Genomic DNA, 15,589 nt, shown 5'->3' with positions numbered 1-15,589 from the left:
ACAGGAATTAGAACTATTTTAGACCTGGATTGGCCACCTTCAATGCTGGGCTCAATGTACCTTGGTCTGACCAGCATGGCAATTCTTATGTTCTTTTTTATACTTTATTATACTTAATTTTTTTAAACTTGGAAACTTAGGTTTACTTGTCACAATGGCTAGTATGGCATCATATTCAAAACTCTGGTTACATAGCATTACTCTTCCATTGGTTTTTCATACATTTTGTGTGATGTACAGATTATCCTCCCCATTGTACCTAATTTCCAAAACATCAGTTTTCTCCTTTGACAGTTACCAATAAAGCTTGAGTTTAGAATACTACAGAACTAACAGCAAGGAAAAGAAAGCATAAACCGAACAAAGAAAAATTGCATTTTTTTATATCCCCCCACCCAGACTGGCAAAAGACCCATAATATCTAAAAGAACTCACTGTTGATGACAGCTTTCCTCCATTCTTCTGAACATACATCACAGCATCACGTACCAGTGAGAAGAGATTGAGCAGCACATGCTCTATATCATAGATTCCGTACATGCCTTTAGTCAGCCTTTCTACAGATCTGATGTATTCTCTCCAGTAGCTGTCTATCTCCACAACACTTGCCAGGCACCCTTGCATCACCACACTGCAGTATCCAGCACATGGCCTGGCCATCAACAGACCCTGGCAGTGAGAACAGTACCACATTTTCAGGAGCGCTCGTCCACAATCTTTGCTGAATCTTAAGTGGTCGGTGGTGTTTACTACTTCAATTCCAAGGTTCAGAGCTTGAAGGAAAACCCGAGTTGCCTGCAGTGATTTTGACACCTGGGTCATGATAATCTTGGGGAAATTACCAAAGGCATTCATGTCCCGCCGTGCTACACGAAGGCACTGAACAGACTCCGTTGAAGGTTCTCGAAAGCTTGGATTAATCAAATGGGTATAGACAACAGGGAACAAGCTGTCAAAAAATTCATTGATCATGTCATTAACATTTATGTCAGAGCCCAGTATGTAAAATGATACATCTGTAAAAAGTTTGCCAACGACTTTGAAAATCCTTGGAGCTATGCTCTGGTAATGATTCTTGAACATGGAGTTAGTGTAGTTTCTTGCATGGCGTATTACAATTTCGAAGACTTCTGTAAAACAAAAACAAAGCAAGGAAAACCCCATGAAAGGCTTGCCTAACTGCTAAGAATTTTATTTTAAAAAAATCCATTTTGAATTTATTGTAAAGTTTTCAGGATGGGTTCATTTTGAAAAGTGGTAATGAACTGAAATAAATATACTCACTTTTCAAGTCTGGAAGGAACTTGAAAGCATTTAATGAAAATATTTGATGCAAAACACAAACCTGGAATGAGGATTTAAAAATATCATCTCTTATATTGATTATGAAACAAACAGGAATTCTATTTCAAGCCTTGTAATTTCTAGGCAAAAAGTAATTACATTCTACCAAAGCATTTGCTGGTTAAGCTCAGGTTAACAGTAAAGGTTGACATTTTAATCCATTCATGCAAGAATTTATCTTTTCCCATGGATTAGGACAGCTTTGAGCTTAATCTCCATCCAGCAGTCCGTCCAAGTACTGTAGTTCATATTTTCCTTGAATACCAACCAAAAGACATTTTTAAATTCAAGAATTAGCCTTTAGCCACATTAGCTGTTTCATTGAAACAGAGAAACATGATGACAGAAAAAGACTATTATGGCCTATCTAGTCTGCCTTTTCTCATCAACTATTCATCTTTACAATCCCTTTTACTCCATCAGATATCCCTGTATTTGTCCTATGCTTTCTTTCTTGGATTCAGATACTGTCCTTACCTCCACCATCTCCACGGGAGGCTGTTGCATGCATCCTCCACCCTCTCTGTAAAGAAATATTTCCTAAGATTACTCCTGAGTCTACCCCCCTTCACTCTCATCCCATGAACCCTTGTTCTAGATCTTTCTTTCCTTTGAAAGAAGCCTGCCTCCTGTGCCTGGAAGATATTTAAATGTCTCTATCATACCTGCCCTATCTTGCCTTTCCTTTAGGGTATACATGTTTAGATATTTAAGTCTGTTCTCAAATGTTTTAGAATGAAGACCACTGACCATTTTAGTCACCAGCCTCTGGAATGACTCCAACTGGTTGATATCCTTTTGAAGATGAGGTCTCAGCAGGGACTTATACATGGGTATTCCTCTCCCTCTGCACTCGAGCATCTTTCTGATTTTTGCCATCACCTTATCCACTTATTTGGCTACCTTAAGATCATCAGATATGATCACCCTCAGATCCCATTCTTCCTTTCATGCTTATAAGAATTTCACCTCCTATATTGTATCCCTTCCTTGAGTGAGGTACAGTATAGGAGATAAAAATGCATAATGCTGCATATCTTTTTGCATTAAATCTTAGCTGCCAGACCCTAGACCATTCCTCAAGCTTTGCTAGATTTCTTCTCATGTTTTCCACACCTTTCTGGTTGTCTACCCTGTTGCAGATTTTGGTATCATCGGCAAAAAAACAAACCTTTCCCAATAAGCCTTCCACAATGTCGTTCACGAAAAAGATAAAAAGAACCGGTCCAAGAACCGATCCCTGTGGCACACTACTAGTAACATCCCTCTCTGGGAAGACTACATTCATGTCTTCACTATTATAAAATATAGTACTACAGATATATTGTTAATGTTTACACAACTTCACCAAGAACTGCAGAATTAGGATTTAAAGAACATAAAATTGACTGTGACCTTTAGTCAATAAATAAACCACATATCAGTTGTGGGTAATTTTCTTGTCCTGTACCAATAAGGAGTCTAACAAAAAGGATGAGAAGGCACAGAAACTCTTAAAATGACAGCTGCTATGGATGATCTTCAATATGAATTCATCTCTAAACACTATATTAGATATACCGTAGAGGAATATGTTTTGAGAGTTTCTAAGGCTGCAATTCCACAAAATACATAGCACTGATTACAGCCTTTTCTGCTAATGGCTGACTACTGTTCCACCAAACTCTTAGCTCTGATAATGGGATTTGAACATTGCAATACAAAATCTGAGACAAGGGTAGAGACTGCTACAGCTGGGCTCAAAAAAATAAGTTCCAGTTAAGGCAGAGTTTGGCCACTGGTTTTAATCAAAGTACATAAAATTAGGTGGCAAATCAACAACAGCCACAAAAATAATGATCTGTAATAATATTAAATGTTTTAAAAATATGTTTTGGTACCTCATACATTAGCTTATTAATGCATAAATGGTGACTAACAGAGTACTCTGTACTGGAGGAAAAAAAGTGTTATAATCATCTGGCACCAATTTTATCCAGAAGAGTCCACGCACAACAGTGTTTTAAAACAAATAGCCACAAGCCTCAACTGGCTTCAGATTTTCTGAACAGGCTGATCTGGTCCTGGTTTTATCCCACTGCATGCGGGAACTTGTAGGCTTGCTTTTCCTAGGGAATGCAATAGGGAAATGAGAACTACAAGTCTTCGCATGCAATGGTATAAAACCAGGAGAGGATGAGTTTGCCCTGAAAATCTGGATCCAGTTAGCAATAGCCAAAAACTAAAGATATAGTCACAGAGCTCCAAAGGCAGGGAGGCAGTAAGGAGCAAATCATCATGAAATAGCTGTTCCAGTATCCCCTCCCCCTCCTGCTGATGTCACCAGGGCCCCACCATAAAGCTAAGGCCTGTCATGAGAAGGAGGGGACAACACCAACCCAAGATGGAGCACATCTAGCAGTAGAGGCCAGCTCTGATTCGCGAAAGCCACAAACAGGCCAGCTTTCAAGGTGTTCACAATGAATATGTAGGAAACAGATTTACATGCACTGCCTCCATTGTATACAAATCTATTTCCTGCACATTCGTTGTTGTGGCTTTCTTGAAAACCTGGCCTGTTTGTGGCTCTTGAGGACTAGAATTGTCTACCCCTGGCTTATAATATTGTAGGGAACCTTTGGTTTCTCTAATTAACAAGAGTGTACCAACAAGCTGGGCAGGTTTAGGCTGAAATTAGTGAACAGAGGTTTGGATGTTACTCCCCCTTGTGGGGGGGAGTAACATCCAAACCCAAAGCACCACCTATCCTCATGGAGTTTTAGTTACTCTTTCTAGAGGTGGGAGGTCTCCGCCTCCTGTGGTAGATTTTTGAGTTGCATTTCCAAGCAGACAGGAGCCTAAAGTTTCCTGCTGAATTAATTATACTTAATTTAATGTAAAGGAGTTAGGGGTTTTCCCTACTGGGGTTGGCCTCACGCTGACCAGAACCTCTGCTTACTCTGACTCTTTGTGGCCATTTTTGGAGAATTCCCTGTGAGAGTCGGTCCCCATTGTTGCAGTGGATTGGGACGTCGCTGGATTCAAGGCTGGATTTGGGGTAAGACCTGCAGTGTGCAATCTCTCCGTCAGAGGACAGACATGACAGTGACCCGATGCAGAGGAATTTCAACTTTGCACTGTCTCTTCTGTTTTGAGACAAGGAAGCTTTATTCCACCCTTCCTGATTCTGGTTTGATTTTTCCCCTTTTTGGGGTTAAGGGCTGGGTTTTTTTTCCCACTGGCAGCTGATGGCCCTTGGTACCCAGAACTCAGTAACCAAACCAAAGGGAAAGTGGTGCCTTTCAACCTGAAAGTGTGGAGGAGTGCAGCTGGAGGAGAGGATCATGGCCGACAGCATGAAGGGAAGGCGCTAAAGGATACAAAAGTGACTGAGAACAGAAGGTAACAAGAACGTTTTTGCTGCTAACTTGAAGTCAAGGGAAAGAAAAGTACTCTTCAGGTGCTGCATAAGGAGTCAAAGGATTTGTGGTAACTCAGGACGAGGGTGAGAACTGGGACCAAGTTCTGATAAAGCACTGGAACTAAATTCTAACCTCCTACAGTGGGGTGAGCTGGGAAATAAATTCAATCTAAATAACTGGAATAAATGAGCAGAGAAGGAATTTATGTATTTAAAAAGAGTGCTTCCGAAGAAATTCAAAGACTTTGCTAAAGAAGTGGAGTCACAAGTTTATTCAATCTTTCTGCTGTCTTATTATTTATTGACTTTAATTGAAATCCAAATTGAAGCTGTAAATATTATTCAGTCATCAAATCAACTATCAGCACAGAAACTGGAAACCACCCTTCTTGTCAGTGTTTATTGGATGCAAAGACTGCGATTATCAGTGCTGTGTACAGCGGACAGAGAAGGGGCTTGCATTGCAAAAAGCGGGTATTGGAGTGACTATTCCTTCCCAACGGTGTTAAAGTTATCTGTGGAGTAAAGGAGCTATGAAGGGGAGTTTTGTGCGGAATGGGTCCATCCCCATTTCTTTTCAATGTGCCTCTGGGTGCCAGCTAAAGGGATTACACCAAAAAGGTGGGGACTGTACTTCATTGAGCCCTAGAGCCTGAGGCCTGTCCCTGCCTCAAGAGACACTGCCCCTAAGGGAATGAGAGAGATTGGGCTTCAATTGGACCCTAGGTTGTTAGGGTGTTAAGATGCTTTACATGGCTTGTTACTTTGTATTCTGTACATGGTTTGCATATTATGTTCAAGACCTGGACAAGGGAAGGTATAGGATTTAAATAACTTATGTTTTACATGTTGTGATGAAATTAAATTGGGAGGGATTGTTTTAGTTTTATGATGCAGTCTATCACCTTCCCTAATGAGCAGGGGAGAGCAGGTCTGTATTAGGCATTTTACAATGGTGGTTGTATGATTATTTTTGCTGTAATGTTATATCTTATTGTTCTATGATGTAAACTACCTTGGGTCCCTTTCTCTAGATATAGAACAAGTGCAAAAATAGTACAGACTGTTTTATACTTATCAGTTTTCAGCCTACCAATTTTCATCTTACCAATTTATGCCAGATAATATATCACCAATGGCATCTTGTATCAAAAATGGTATTCCCAAGTCTCAGCACACTATCTTGATGAGAGAGCCAGGCAAAAGGACTTATTTGTTAAAGGTTTGTGCCAGTTTTACAACAAAAAAAATCCCATTATTTTCAATGGGATAAACACTGGTGCAGAGTTTTAATAGATCAGCCCCCAAATCATACAACACAGGAGTTCATAAAACGAAAGATAAGTCTTTCTTAGATACACATTAGCATGGTGATAATAATAATGCTCACTGTCTACCTGAAGCTAATTTTCAGTTAGTTATCTTAATAAAGTTTCATGTCATTAACAATTTTATTAATTGATCAATGAGAAATATGTATTGGGCAAGATGTACCAAGTCTTTTTATTTTTCCATAGGCACAAAGGGCCTGATTTGTCAAAGTACTTTCCATAAACACAGAATGGGAGAAAATCCTTTCGTGAATCAGGATCCAAAATGGGAAAAAGCCATTAGTATAGCACAAGCCCCATTATTCAGCATGCATGTGGAATAATCCATGCCGGTTGATCAGTTAATCAAACAAGCTGTTATCCAAGAGCCCTCTGCTTCTTGCTCCAGGCAGCAGCTTGCAGGGAACAAGAGGAGTGGTAGTGGCGCAGGAGTGAACTGAGCACAGAGCAGAGCAGAGTAAAGCTGCTCTGCTCCATAATGATGATGATTAGCATTCTGTTTAAACCTTCTTAGCAACAATTTAAAAAAAACAAAAAACCAAACAATAGACTCTAGTTATTGAGCTTTCTGGTTGGTTGAGTGCCATATAATGTGCCTTTCAGTTTGGGATAGGATACTTATAAAAGTGGATAATTTAATTACCAGAGTTTGACATTAGCTGCTGAAATGTCTCTGTTAATAAGATGATGGGCAAATTTACAAGGAGGGTAGAGCGCACATCTAAGATGACATTATTGGGCTAGATGTGCAGTAAAAGCCCTGTTATGTCCCACACCAATATTTAATTGGCCTTATGTTTAGGTAGCAATGAATCAATTAAAACATACCTGATATCCAGGTAATATACATGGCTCTCAAATACAGAATGCAGCCACGCTGCCATGGATTTGATATGACCCTTGGATCTAGAGTGGCCTGCAGATGTCTTTAAAATATAATCTAAAGAGTGGAGCGAAAGAACTGAGAAACACAAAACTGAAGACCAAGTAGGGACCATAAGCTGTCTGCCTTATAGTATTCTAGGACAATTTTCCATACCAGCCAATAGCAAATTTGCTCCATAAGACCATAGGGACATCTGTTCTGTGTGTCAGCTTCTTAACTGGGCCCAGCACAAGTTCTTAAAAAAAACATTAAAAGAAAACAGTTTTTTGCTTCCTGGGGCCCCTCTCGTTATAACTGGAACACTTTCTAATCTCGATAGTATCCAGTTTTCAAGTGGTGTCATTCATCTTTAACCTCTTGCTGCTGTATCCTCTATTAAAAATATCTGTTCCCCATCCTATTCTCCTCTCAATGTATGCTACCCATGATCTTAGAGGCCCCCCCCCCCCCCCAAATCATCACAAAATATTTTAAGGATCTATCAAAACAGAAACTGTACTATGAGAACGAGAGTTATTTCAAGAATATTAAACCAAAATCTTTGACACTTAACATGAGATTTCTCTTGTGGTTGGTAGGATTCACCTGCAGAATTTCAAAAGATCTGGTGAAGGTCCAATACCACTATCTCTCTGTGCATATATCTGTTCCATCAAACTCTCAGGTTGATGCTGTCACCACCAACAACTAAATAAATGAAAACATTTACAACATTCACAAATGAGCACCTCTCAAAATGTTTCTTCCACTAACCTCAAGGAATGTTACAGAATATCGTATGTCTAATGATTCACAATCTCTTCTAATGCTTTCTTAATTAGGTAATATCCCTAAGGATCTTACTAAACCAACCAGTTCTTCTGGAGGCAAAATGTATCCAATTAAAGCTGAAAATATTTACTTAAAATCTAATGAAACATTACAGTTTTATATGTGTGCAGACCCTCGTATGACGTGTGAAGAATACTCATTCACTCCCAATGAAACAACTGGAAATGTCAGCTTTCCTAGTTTCGATGTTTTATTTTGTACTGTTCCTATACTAATGCATATTTCTGCTGACACTATTGTAACACAGGATCTAAGTAAAGAGAAAACTCTACATACACGCTCCCCATAAATGTGTCATATGCATGAAAGAAATATATAGAGGTTGGCCTTTGTCAAGACACATAGCCAAGTGGAAGCATTCCGATAAATATACATAATATGGTTTATCTATTGTTAGCCAGTTGAATTATTACAGACTGTTATCTGGTTTGAGGTGTTTTGTGTGGTATGGCATGCTTTTGCTATAATGGGATGGAATTTTGTAGGCTCTTCAATATGTGTTCTGGAAGAGGCTTCCCTCTTATATGATGGCTAGGGATGTAGGGTATTATGAGCTCATAAAACAAGGAGGTAGGCGATCTAAAAAAGCCGTGGAGGCAACACAAACAATAGATGCCAGGTAATGTCCGTAAAGATGCTTTATTAGGAGACTTGTGTGTCCAATATAAAATGCCCGACTCAGGCCGAGTTTCGCCCCCCTCTTGGGGGCTGCCTCAGGGGCTGTGTGAGAATATCTTATATATATATATATGAGGATGATCTTTTGCCAATGAATTTTTCTGGAAAACTGTGAATTGAATTGATGAAACAGCAATTTAAAAGGTCTCCTGCAAGGCGTAATTGGAAGTTTTTTGGAGACAAGTTTTGTCAATGCGCTAATGTGCGCGCCGGGGCTGACTGGCACTCACGGCTGTGAGTATATAAATCTTAAAGCTGTAGAGACCGTCGCACCACATGGTACAGCTTTAAGATTTATATACTCACAGCCGTGAGTGCCAGTCAGCCCCGGCGCGCACATTAGCGCATTGACAAAACTTGTCTCCAAAAAACTTCCAATTACGCATTGCAGGAGACCTTTTAAATTGCTGTTTCATCAATTCAATTCACAGTCTTCCAGAAAAATTCAATGGCAAAAGATCATCCTCATATATATATATATAAGATATTCTCACACAACCCCTGAGGCAGCCCCCAAGAGGGGGGCAAAACTCGGCCTGAGTCGGGCATTTTATATTGGACACACAAGTCTCCTAATAAAGCATCTTTACGGACATTACCGGGTATTATGAGCTCTGGAGCTGATGTTTTATTGGCTGTAAGTTACATTGGAGTCTGATAGGAAACTGTCTATCAACAATAAACAGCAGTGGAGTTTATTGGAAACCTGATCTTGTTTGATTAAACTATGCTTTGGTTTTCAACCCAGGAGCAAGTTCTAACCATGTTTTATAGGATTTATGGCCATAACAACATTTATGTTTATCTTATTATTCGGTATGTTTGGTATTTGATTACGTGTGGGTGTCTAGATATTTATTTAGATATCTTTATTTGTTCTTAGAATTATTTTGTTAGTTAAATATAGACAGTTATGTTTGAGGGATATTGTGAGGTTGGTTCGTTAGAGATAGTATTGTGTGTGTTTTTTGTTCATATAGATGCATTTTATTATGTTGTATTTGATTCTATTGTAACTTGCTTAGAGGGTTTGACATCGAGCAACAAAATTAATTTAATCAATAAATTGTTTTTTAGACTAATATTTATAAAAACAAGGACTGCCTTCAATATTTTACTCAGGTTCAGATGCTAAATTATTTCTGCCAGGTCCAGTTTGATTCTCTGTCATGTGATTAGTGATATAGGAGACTATTTTAAGAAATAGGGGTGCATCTCTCAGCCAAAGTCCATTTTAGAAGGCAAGACATGATAAGCATGATAGATATAGAAAGAGTTTTTATTTTTTGAACTCTTAAGTCACCTTATTTAGGTACCTAAAATACATGATTTCTTTAGAGTTGCTGCTCTTGTTTACCTCATTTTGGTTTGATGGTATATAATCATCCCCTAATTCAAAGGCTCATAGTCTGTTCTAGTTTGCTGAAGCAGACTAAACATTACGATGTTTGAAGGTCACCCCTTGCGAGCCTCCCTTAGATGCACTGAGTGGGGGAAGGAGGCAACGACTTATGTTCACTTAGCACTCTATTTTTCTCTTTACTTTCAGAGACTATTAAGTTGAATTCTAATTTCATATCTATGTGAATTCATCTTACATATTTTCCTTGCTTCCAGTATGAAGTGAAGATGAAGAACATATTTTAAAACGTGCTATCGCAGATGCACAGCAAGTACTCTGAAATCAAAGAAGATTTGTTAAACAAAGTATGGCCTGACCATTTGTATGGTGTGAAAATCTAATCACACTGACTGTAATATTGTTATATGTTTGGGTTCCTCTCCTCTTTTTGCCTTTGCTGCCCATCATCCTGGTTTTCAGTGTCTCCCCGAAGCACAAGGCACTTTATTTTCTTGGTGCTACACCTCCTCACAGATGTTGAGATGCTAGCCTGGTCCAGCTGATCGTGGCTGCTCCACAGCACACTGGTTCAATTATGGTGGTGCTCAGGCATGGGCGCCGGCAGGCACGGGCAGATTATATCATCAGCCCTTCCTGGATAAAGATTCCCCTCCTGGTCTTAATACTGACTGTCCCTCTTAACCCCTTTATTGGGGTGTTCCCAATCTCCGCCAGCACAGGTTTCCCTATTTAAATGCAGGGACCTCTCCTTTAGAGTCCCAGCCACCAACCTGCAGAGCTTCAGGCTCTCCTGCTATTAGCATTGATAGTTTCTAACTAAATCTAAATACACAATAAACTAACACCTCCTCACAGATATGCCAATGCAATAAGGTGCATCCAATCTAGTACACCGGGTTTACTCATGGTTGGGTAAGCGTTTTGTGTGCGTAATAGCAGCATCCAGTGCAGTAAGGAGATCAGCTTGTCCAAAACACACGCCCTAAAAAAAATGTATACCCGATAGTGGACAACGTATGTAAATCCTATGGAAATGAAGACATTACGTATTACTGCCCATTGCAGGAAAATGCGCCCAAAGACTGGGCACTGAATGCACATTTTTTTTTACGCCAGAAAATTAACTCCAGCTCTGGAGGTCACAGTAAGTTTATCCGCAGTTAAGAGCTCATGAGAAACAAAAAATTTGGACTTCTGTGTTGTGAAAAATGTCTCCCTTATAGGGTAGGGTTGTTTAGAGAGATTAGCATAAGATTTAATTATTTGGGTTTAAAACAAATGTATCTAGGGAGTGGTGGAGCGGAGCATGTTGATTAGCTAAAGGACACCTTAAAAAAAACCATCGGTGATTCCTTTCCTTTTGGTAAACAACACAATTGCAGATTTCTGTAACTTAAAGTAAGCAATGCTAGGAACACACAATTTAGATGTCCGTGTGCCCTGTGCAATGTAATTTTGAGCACCAGAAGTATACATTTCTCTCTGGCGAGCCCTTTATGCATGCCGCTTCAGATTTCCTTCTCATTAGAAAATTGCATTGGGCAAACGGGGGTTGTGAATGCGCACGCATTAGGAAAACAGGCGGTCAATATGAGTGCCTGCTCTTGGTGCACGTCTTATTGCATCAGCCTGTTTATGACAGCACACTTACATTATGTTTGTTCATCTTAGCTTTTCGGGCTCCTCTGGTACCCTCGTGGTGTTCACTATGTACACACACCTTAACAGATCCTCCTTTCCTGTGTCTGCTAGAGGGTGAGCTATAGGATCCAGCAGTACTGCTTTGTGCCTGCAGAATTAGCAGCAGCAGGGAGTGGGGTTGAGGTGGGGATAGGGGTGGAAGAGGGGAGGAGGAGGAGGGGCAGAATAGCTCAGTGGCAGCTGCAGTGGCCACTAAGTGGTAAGGATGCATGTACTCCGCCCAGGTTTACAATGTCATTAAAATATGTATATTGAGCTACGGAAAAATCAAGAGATGAGCAAGATTCTGGCAGTAAATAAATTCAGATCTTTAACGTGTACCCTCGGTGATAAACATCACTTTATGAAAATGAGGTAATCAAGTTGCTCCGTGAATTTCAAGTCATATCTACTCAGTATGCAGATTAAAAATTTCATATATTTTTATATATACAGCTACTGCACAGTAAAAATGGATTACAAGCTTCAGAGAGCACTTTCCTGAACTGGCATGAGACAATGAGATTTATTCTTAAATGTCTAATGATGTCAGCTCCTAAAAGAATCACCTTACATTTTTGTATTCCGACTGTAGCAAATTTAAAGGTCGATTATTCAAGGAAATATATCATAGCACAAGGAGTTAACGCCAAATCAAATAATAACATACATGACAGTAAAAGATGAGGGTGTGAGGGTAGTAAAAGAAAGCCCATGTGAACTAGAATGATGCAAATCTAAACGTTTGCACCTGGAGCCACTCCCATTGAAACCAAACATATTCTCCACAGACTGTACTGTAGTTAAGTGAAAAAAATTCCATATATGCCTGAGAAGGTAAAAGTACTGGAAACTGCCAGGAAAAAACAGATAAGTTTGGGCTGTGCTACAGAGAAACTCATCAGCCTCCGATTGGGAGAGCCTGAGCAGGAGGAATGGGTTGGGCTAGGGTCTCCTTAGATAAAGGATTAGCAGTCAAGGAGCAGGAGAGAGAAAGAGAGAGAGTTGGGAAGGAACTGGAGTGCAATCCTTGAAGAAAGTTGCTGTAGAGTAAAGCCCTGCTAGGGGACCTGAATCCACTGTGATTTATCCCCGTTTAAAGCTGTTCTGAGTTTGAACTGCTCACGTTTAAATCTACCGAGCGGTGGGCCGTAGTAGTAAGTATAAATGCTGGCTCCAGAACCTCGCTGCTTTATTGAAATGGTGCCAGCAACCTGTGAGAACTGTGAAGCAGAGCCCTGGCTGGGAAAAACTGATTGGCTCCAAGAGATGCTTGTCAAGGACGAAAGCCTTCAGAATTGTAGGGCCTTTGTGGAAGAGACTCCAGGCTTGAACCTGAGTGAGCATACTAATCAGGAGGATCTAGTTACTACCAACAAGAATGAAATATCTCTTGTCCTTATGTAGAGAACTCTATGGGTTACTTTAAGAGGAATGTCCCATTGTCATAGGGAGACAGGGAGAAGTAGTATTGCGGGTTTTAGCTCCCCCATATGGGAGACTGGAAAGAGTGGAATCTCAGAGTATGAAACCCAGTGTCTCCTTTTTAGGGTGTGGACTCTTTAGTTATCTCTGGTAGGGGCAGCATGTCCTTATGGTGGCTTTTGTTTTTCTTTGTTTCTTAGGAAAGGACCCTTGGATCTCTAAGAATGAGGCATGGGGTTGTTTAATGGCCCCTCTGAGCACATTACCATTAAATCCTGGGTGAACTCTTTTAGTTAAGTACAGAGTAAGAATTTGTAATTGGGGGGAGATGCCATTCATGTGCAGCCCGTCCCTTTAAGGGTGCTGGGATGGCCGTCCCTCTAGGAAAGAATAAAAGCAGCTCTCTCTCCTGAGAGCTCTGGGGGCAGAGCAGTTTTAGTTTTGAAATTAAAGGAGGTGTTTGGAGATTTTGTCTCAGTTGGATTTTTGGTGCCCACTTTTCTGCTCAGGTACTACCTGCCTGTAGTCCATGGGCAAGGACAGGAAGCTGCCTGGATGTCCACTCCTTGGCTGTTTTTGGTGGGCTTTGGGTTGTTTTCAGTACTTTTGGGCAATTTTATTTATAAGAAGCCTACAAGGGAGGTCATGGGGAAATATCTCCCTCGGGGGTGCCCCAAGATAGGGAAGACCTGCCCCTCTGCAACCTCCTGGTGGACAGAGGTATGGTAGTGACCTGCTGCTATGGACCTTCTGGTGTTTTGAATTGGTTTTTGGAAAAAGGACAGTTTTCTGCCCCTCTTCCTGCTATTTTGAAAGAACACCTAGAACTGCATGTTTCAAGTGGACTCCGTTCCATCATGTGATTTGGGAAAGTAAAAGAGATTGTGAGAAATACCGGGTCTAGGCAGGTGGCGAATCTCGGGTCCAGGTTTAAGCATGGGTCTAGGTAGGCGGCAAATCTCAAATCCAGGTACAAGCGAGGGTTTCGGCTCAGGCAGGTCTGAAGCTCGGAACAGGAACCTCCAGAAATGGAACCAGGAGCCAAAGGGAAACCAAGGCAAGTGTTAGGATTCGTGGGTTTTAGTGGACCCTTGGCCCAAGGTGAGTGTTGTTACAGCATGAGGGGAGGTGCCCTACAGGTCCTCACCATCAGGAGGCTTGGTCAGCAGGAGTAGGAGACACAACTGTAGTTTAGCGTAGTAACAAAGTCTCTGGTATAATGACGTAGGGGCTGCCCCAAGGAGCGGGGAAGCACAGAGTCAGTCCTAGCAGCAGTGACGTAGGCTGCCCCGAGAAGCAGGGAAGTGCAGAGTCAGGTTTAGCAGTAGTAATGGAGACTGCCTCGAGAAGCGGGGAAGCAGGAGCAAAGTCACTTAAGTAGAGATGTAGACGCTGCCCCAAGGAGTGAGGAGGTGTGAGCAGGTTGCTGATTTATTTATTTTATTTATTTATTTGTTTTTTATATACCGACATTCAACTTAAGTCATCACATCGGTTTACATATAACAAATTAAAAAAGAAAAAGTTACATTGTGATAAATAGTAGAGAGTAGATAGATAAAAAGTAGAGGGAGAATGTAGCAATGTAGGCCTTACCCCGATGAGCAGGGAAGAGTGGAGCAAGTCGCTGATGTGGAGACATAGGCACTGCCCCGAGGAGCGGGAAGTGCCAAGCAAATTGCTGGTGTGGAGATGTAGGCACGGCCCCGAGGAGTGGGGAAGTGCAGAGCCAGTTGCAAGTGTAGAGATCTAGACACTGCCCCGAGGAGCGGGGAAGTGCAGAACAAGTAACTGGTGTAGAGACTAGGCACAGAAGTAGACACGGCCCAGAGGAGTGGGGAAGTGTGGAGCAAGAGTCTCTGTAAGTTACTTCCAGGGTGACCTCGAGGAGTGGGGAGGCCAACAGGCAGGACCTCTGAAGAGGCGCAGGGACCACCCCGAGGAGTGGGGAGGTCTGGAGACAAGTCTCCCGTAAGCGCACACAGGCCCCCAAGGAGCGGGTACCCGAGCCAGAGTCCAGGAACCGAGGTAGAGATCCAAGCAGGAGCAGACATCCAGGCAGACAGGCACAAGCACCAGTAGCGAAGGAATTCATTGCCAAGTCGATTAGTGCAGGCCCAGGGCGGTGCTTATGAATCCCGGCTGGTGATATCATCAATAGGTGACGCCCCTGAGGTTCCTGCCATAGTTTCCTTAAAGGTAGACTCAGTGGCGCACACGCCTAGGAAGGCCCGGAGGAGGCATGGAGGTTGGCGGCGTCCCAGCCACCATGAGAAGTCCCAGGAGATAGACGGCATGCATTGGGAGTGGCTAGCCACAGCCGCGAGTTTGCCCGGAGAGGAGAGCAGGGCAGCACATGACGTGAGTTGGGTCGACCGCGGCCGACAGCTTCAACAGCAGGGTCTGAGGGGCAGGCCTTGCCTAATATAGGCTGGGGTCAGGAAGGAGGAGCCGGGGTACCTCCCGTTGAGGTCCCTTTAAATCGAATCCGGGGGCGCGCGCGCCTAAGGCACCCGGGAGGCAGGAGGGCCTGGGTGGTGCTCGGCCGCATCATGAGGGGTGCACCGGCGGTGGAAGTCCGCCGGGGGTATGAGCGGCAGGGCACATCTGCCGCGGCTCCTCGCTGCTACTAAGATCCCTGGGCTGGTGAG

The 15,589-nt window shown here is 42.1% G+C and overlaps 1 protein-coding gene across 4 annotated transcripts in view; it reads right to left on the bottom strand.

Annotated features, from left to right (window-relative positions):
- Positions 1 to 15,589, bottom strand: part of GPC3 (glypican 3) — an 883,509-nt gene that overhangs the window by 442,840 nt on the left and 425,080 nt on the right. For all 4 annotated transcript variants that reach the window (XM_029606666.1, XM_029606667.1, XM_029606665.1 and 1 more), the window contains one exon: positions 436 to 1,130. In XM_029606666.1, coding sequence (XP_029462526.1) covers positions 436 to 1,130 — 695 coding nt within the window. The remainder of the gene's footprint in view (positions 1 to 435; positions 1,131 to 15,589) is intronic.

The sequence above is a fragment of the Rhinatrema bivittatum genome, chromosome 6 (genome assembly GCF_901001135.1).
Source record: "Rhinatrema bivittatum chromosome 6, aRhiBiv1.1, whole genome shotgun sequence".
Classification (NCBI taxonomy): Eukaryota; Metazoa; Chordata; class Amphibia; order Gymnophiona; family Rhinatrematidae; genus Rhinatrema; species Rhinatrema bivittatum.
Note: the sequence above shows the minus strand (reverse complement) of the source record. Positions and strands in the feature narration are given on the sequence as shown.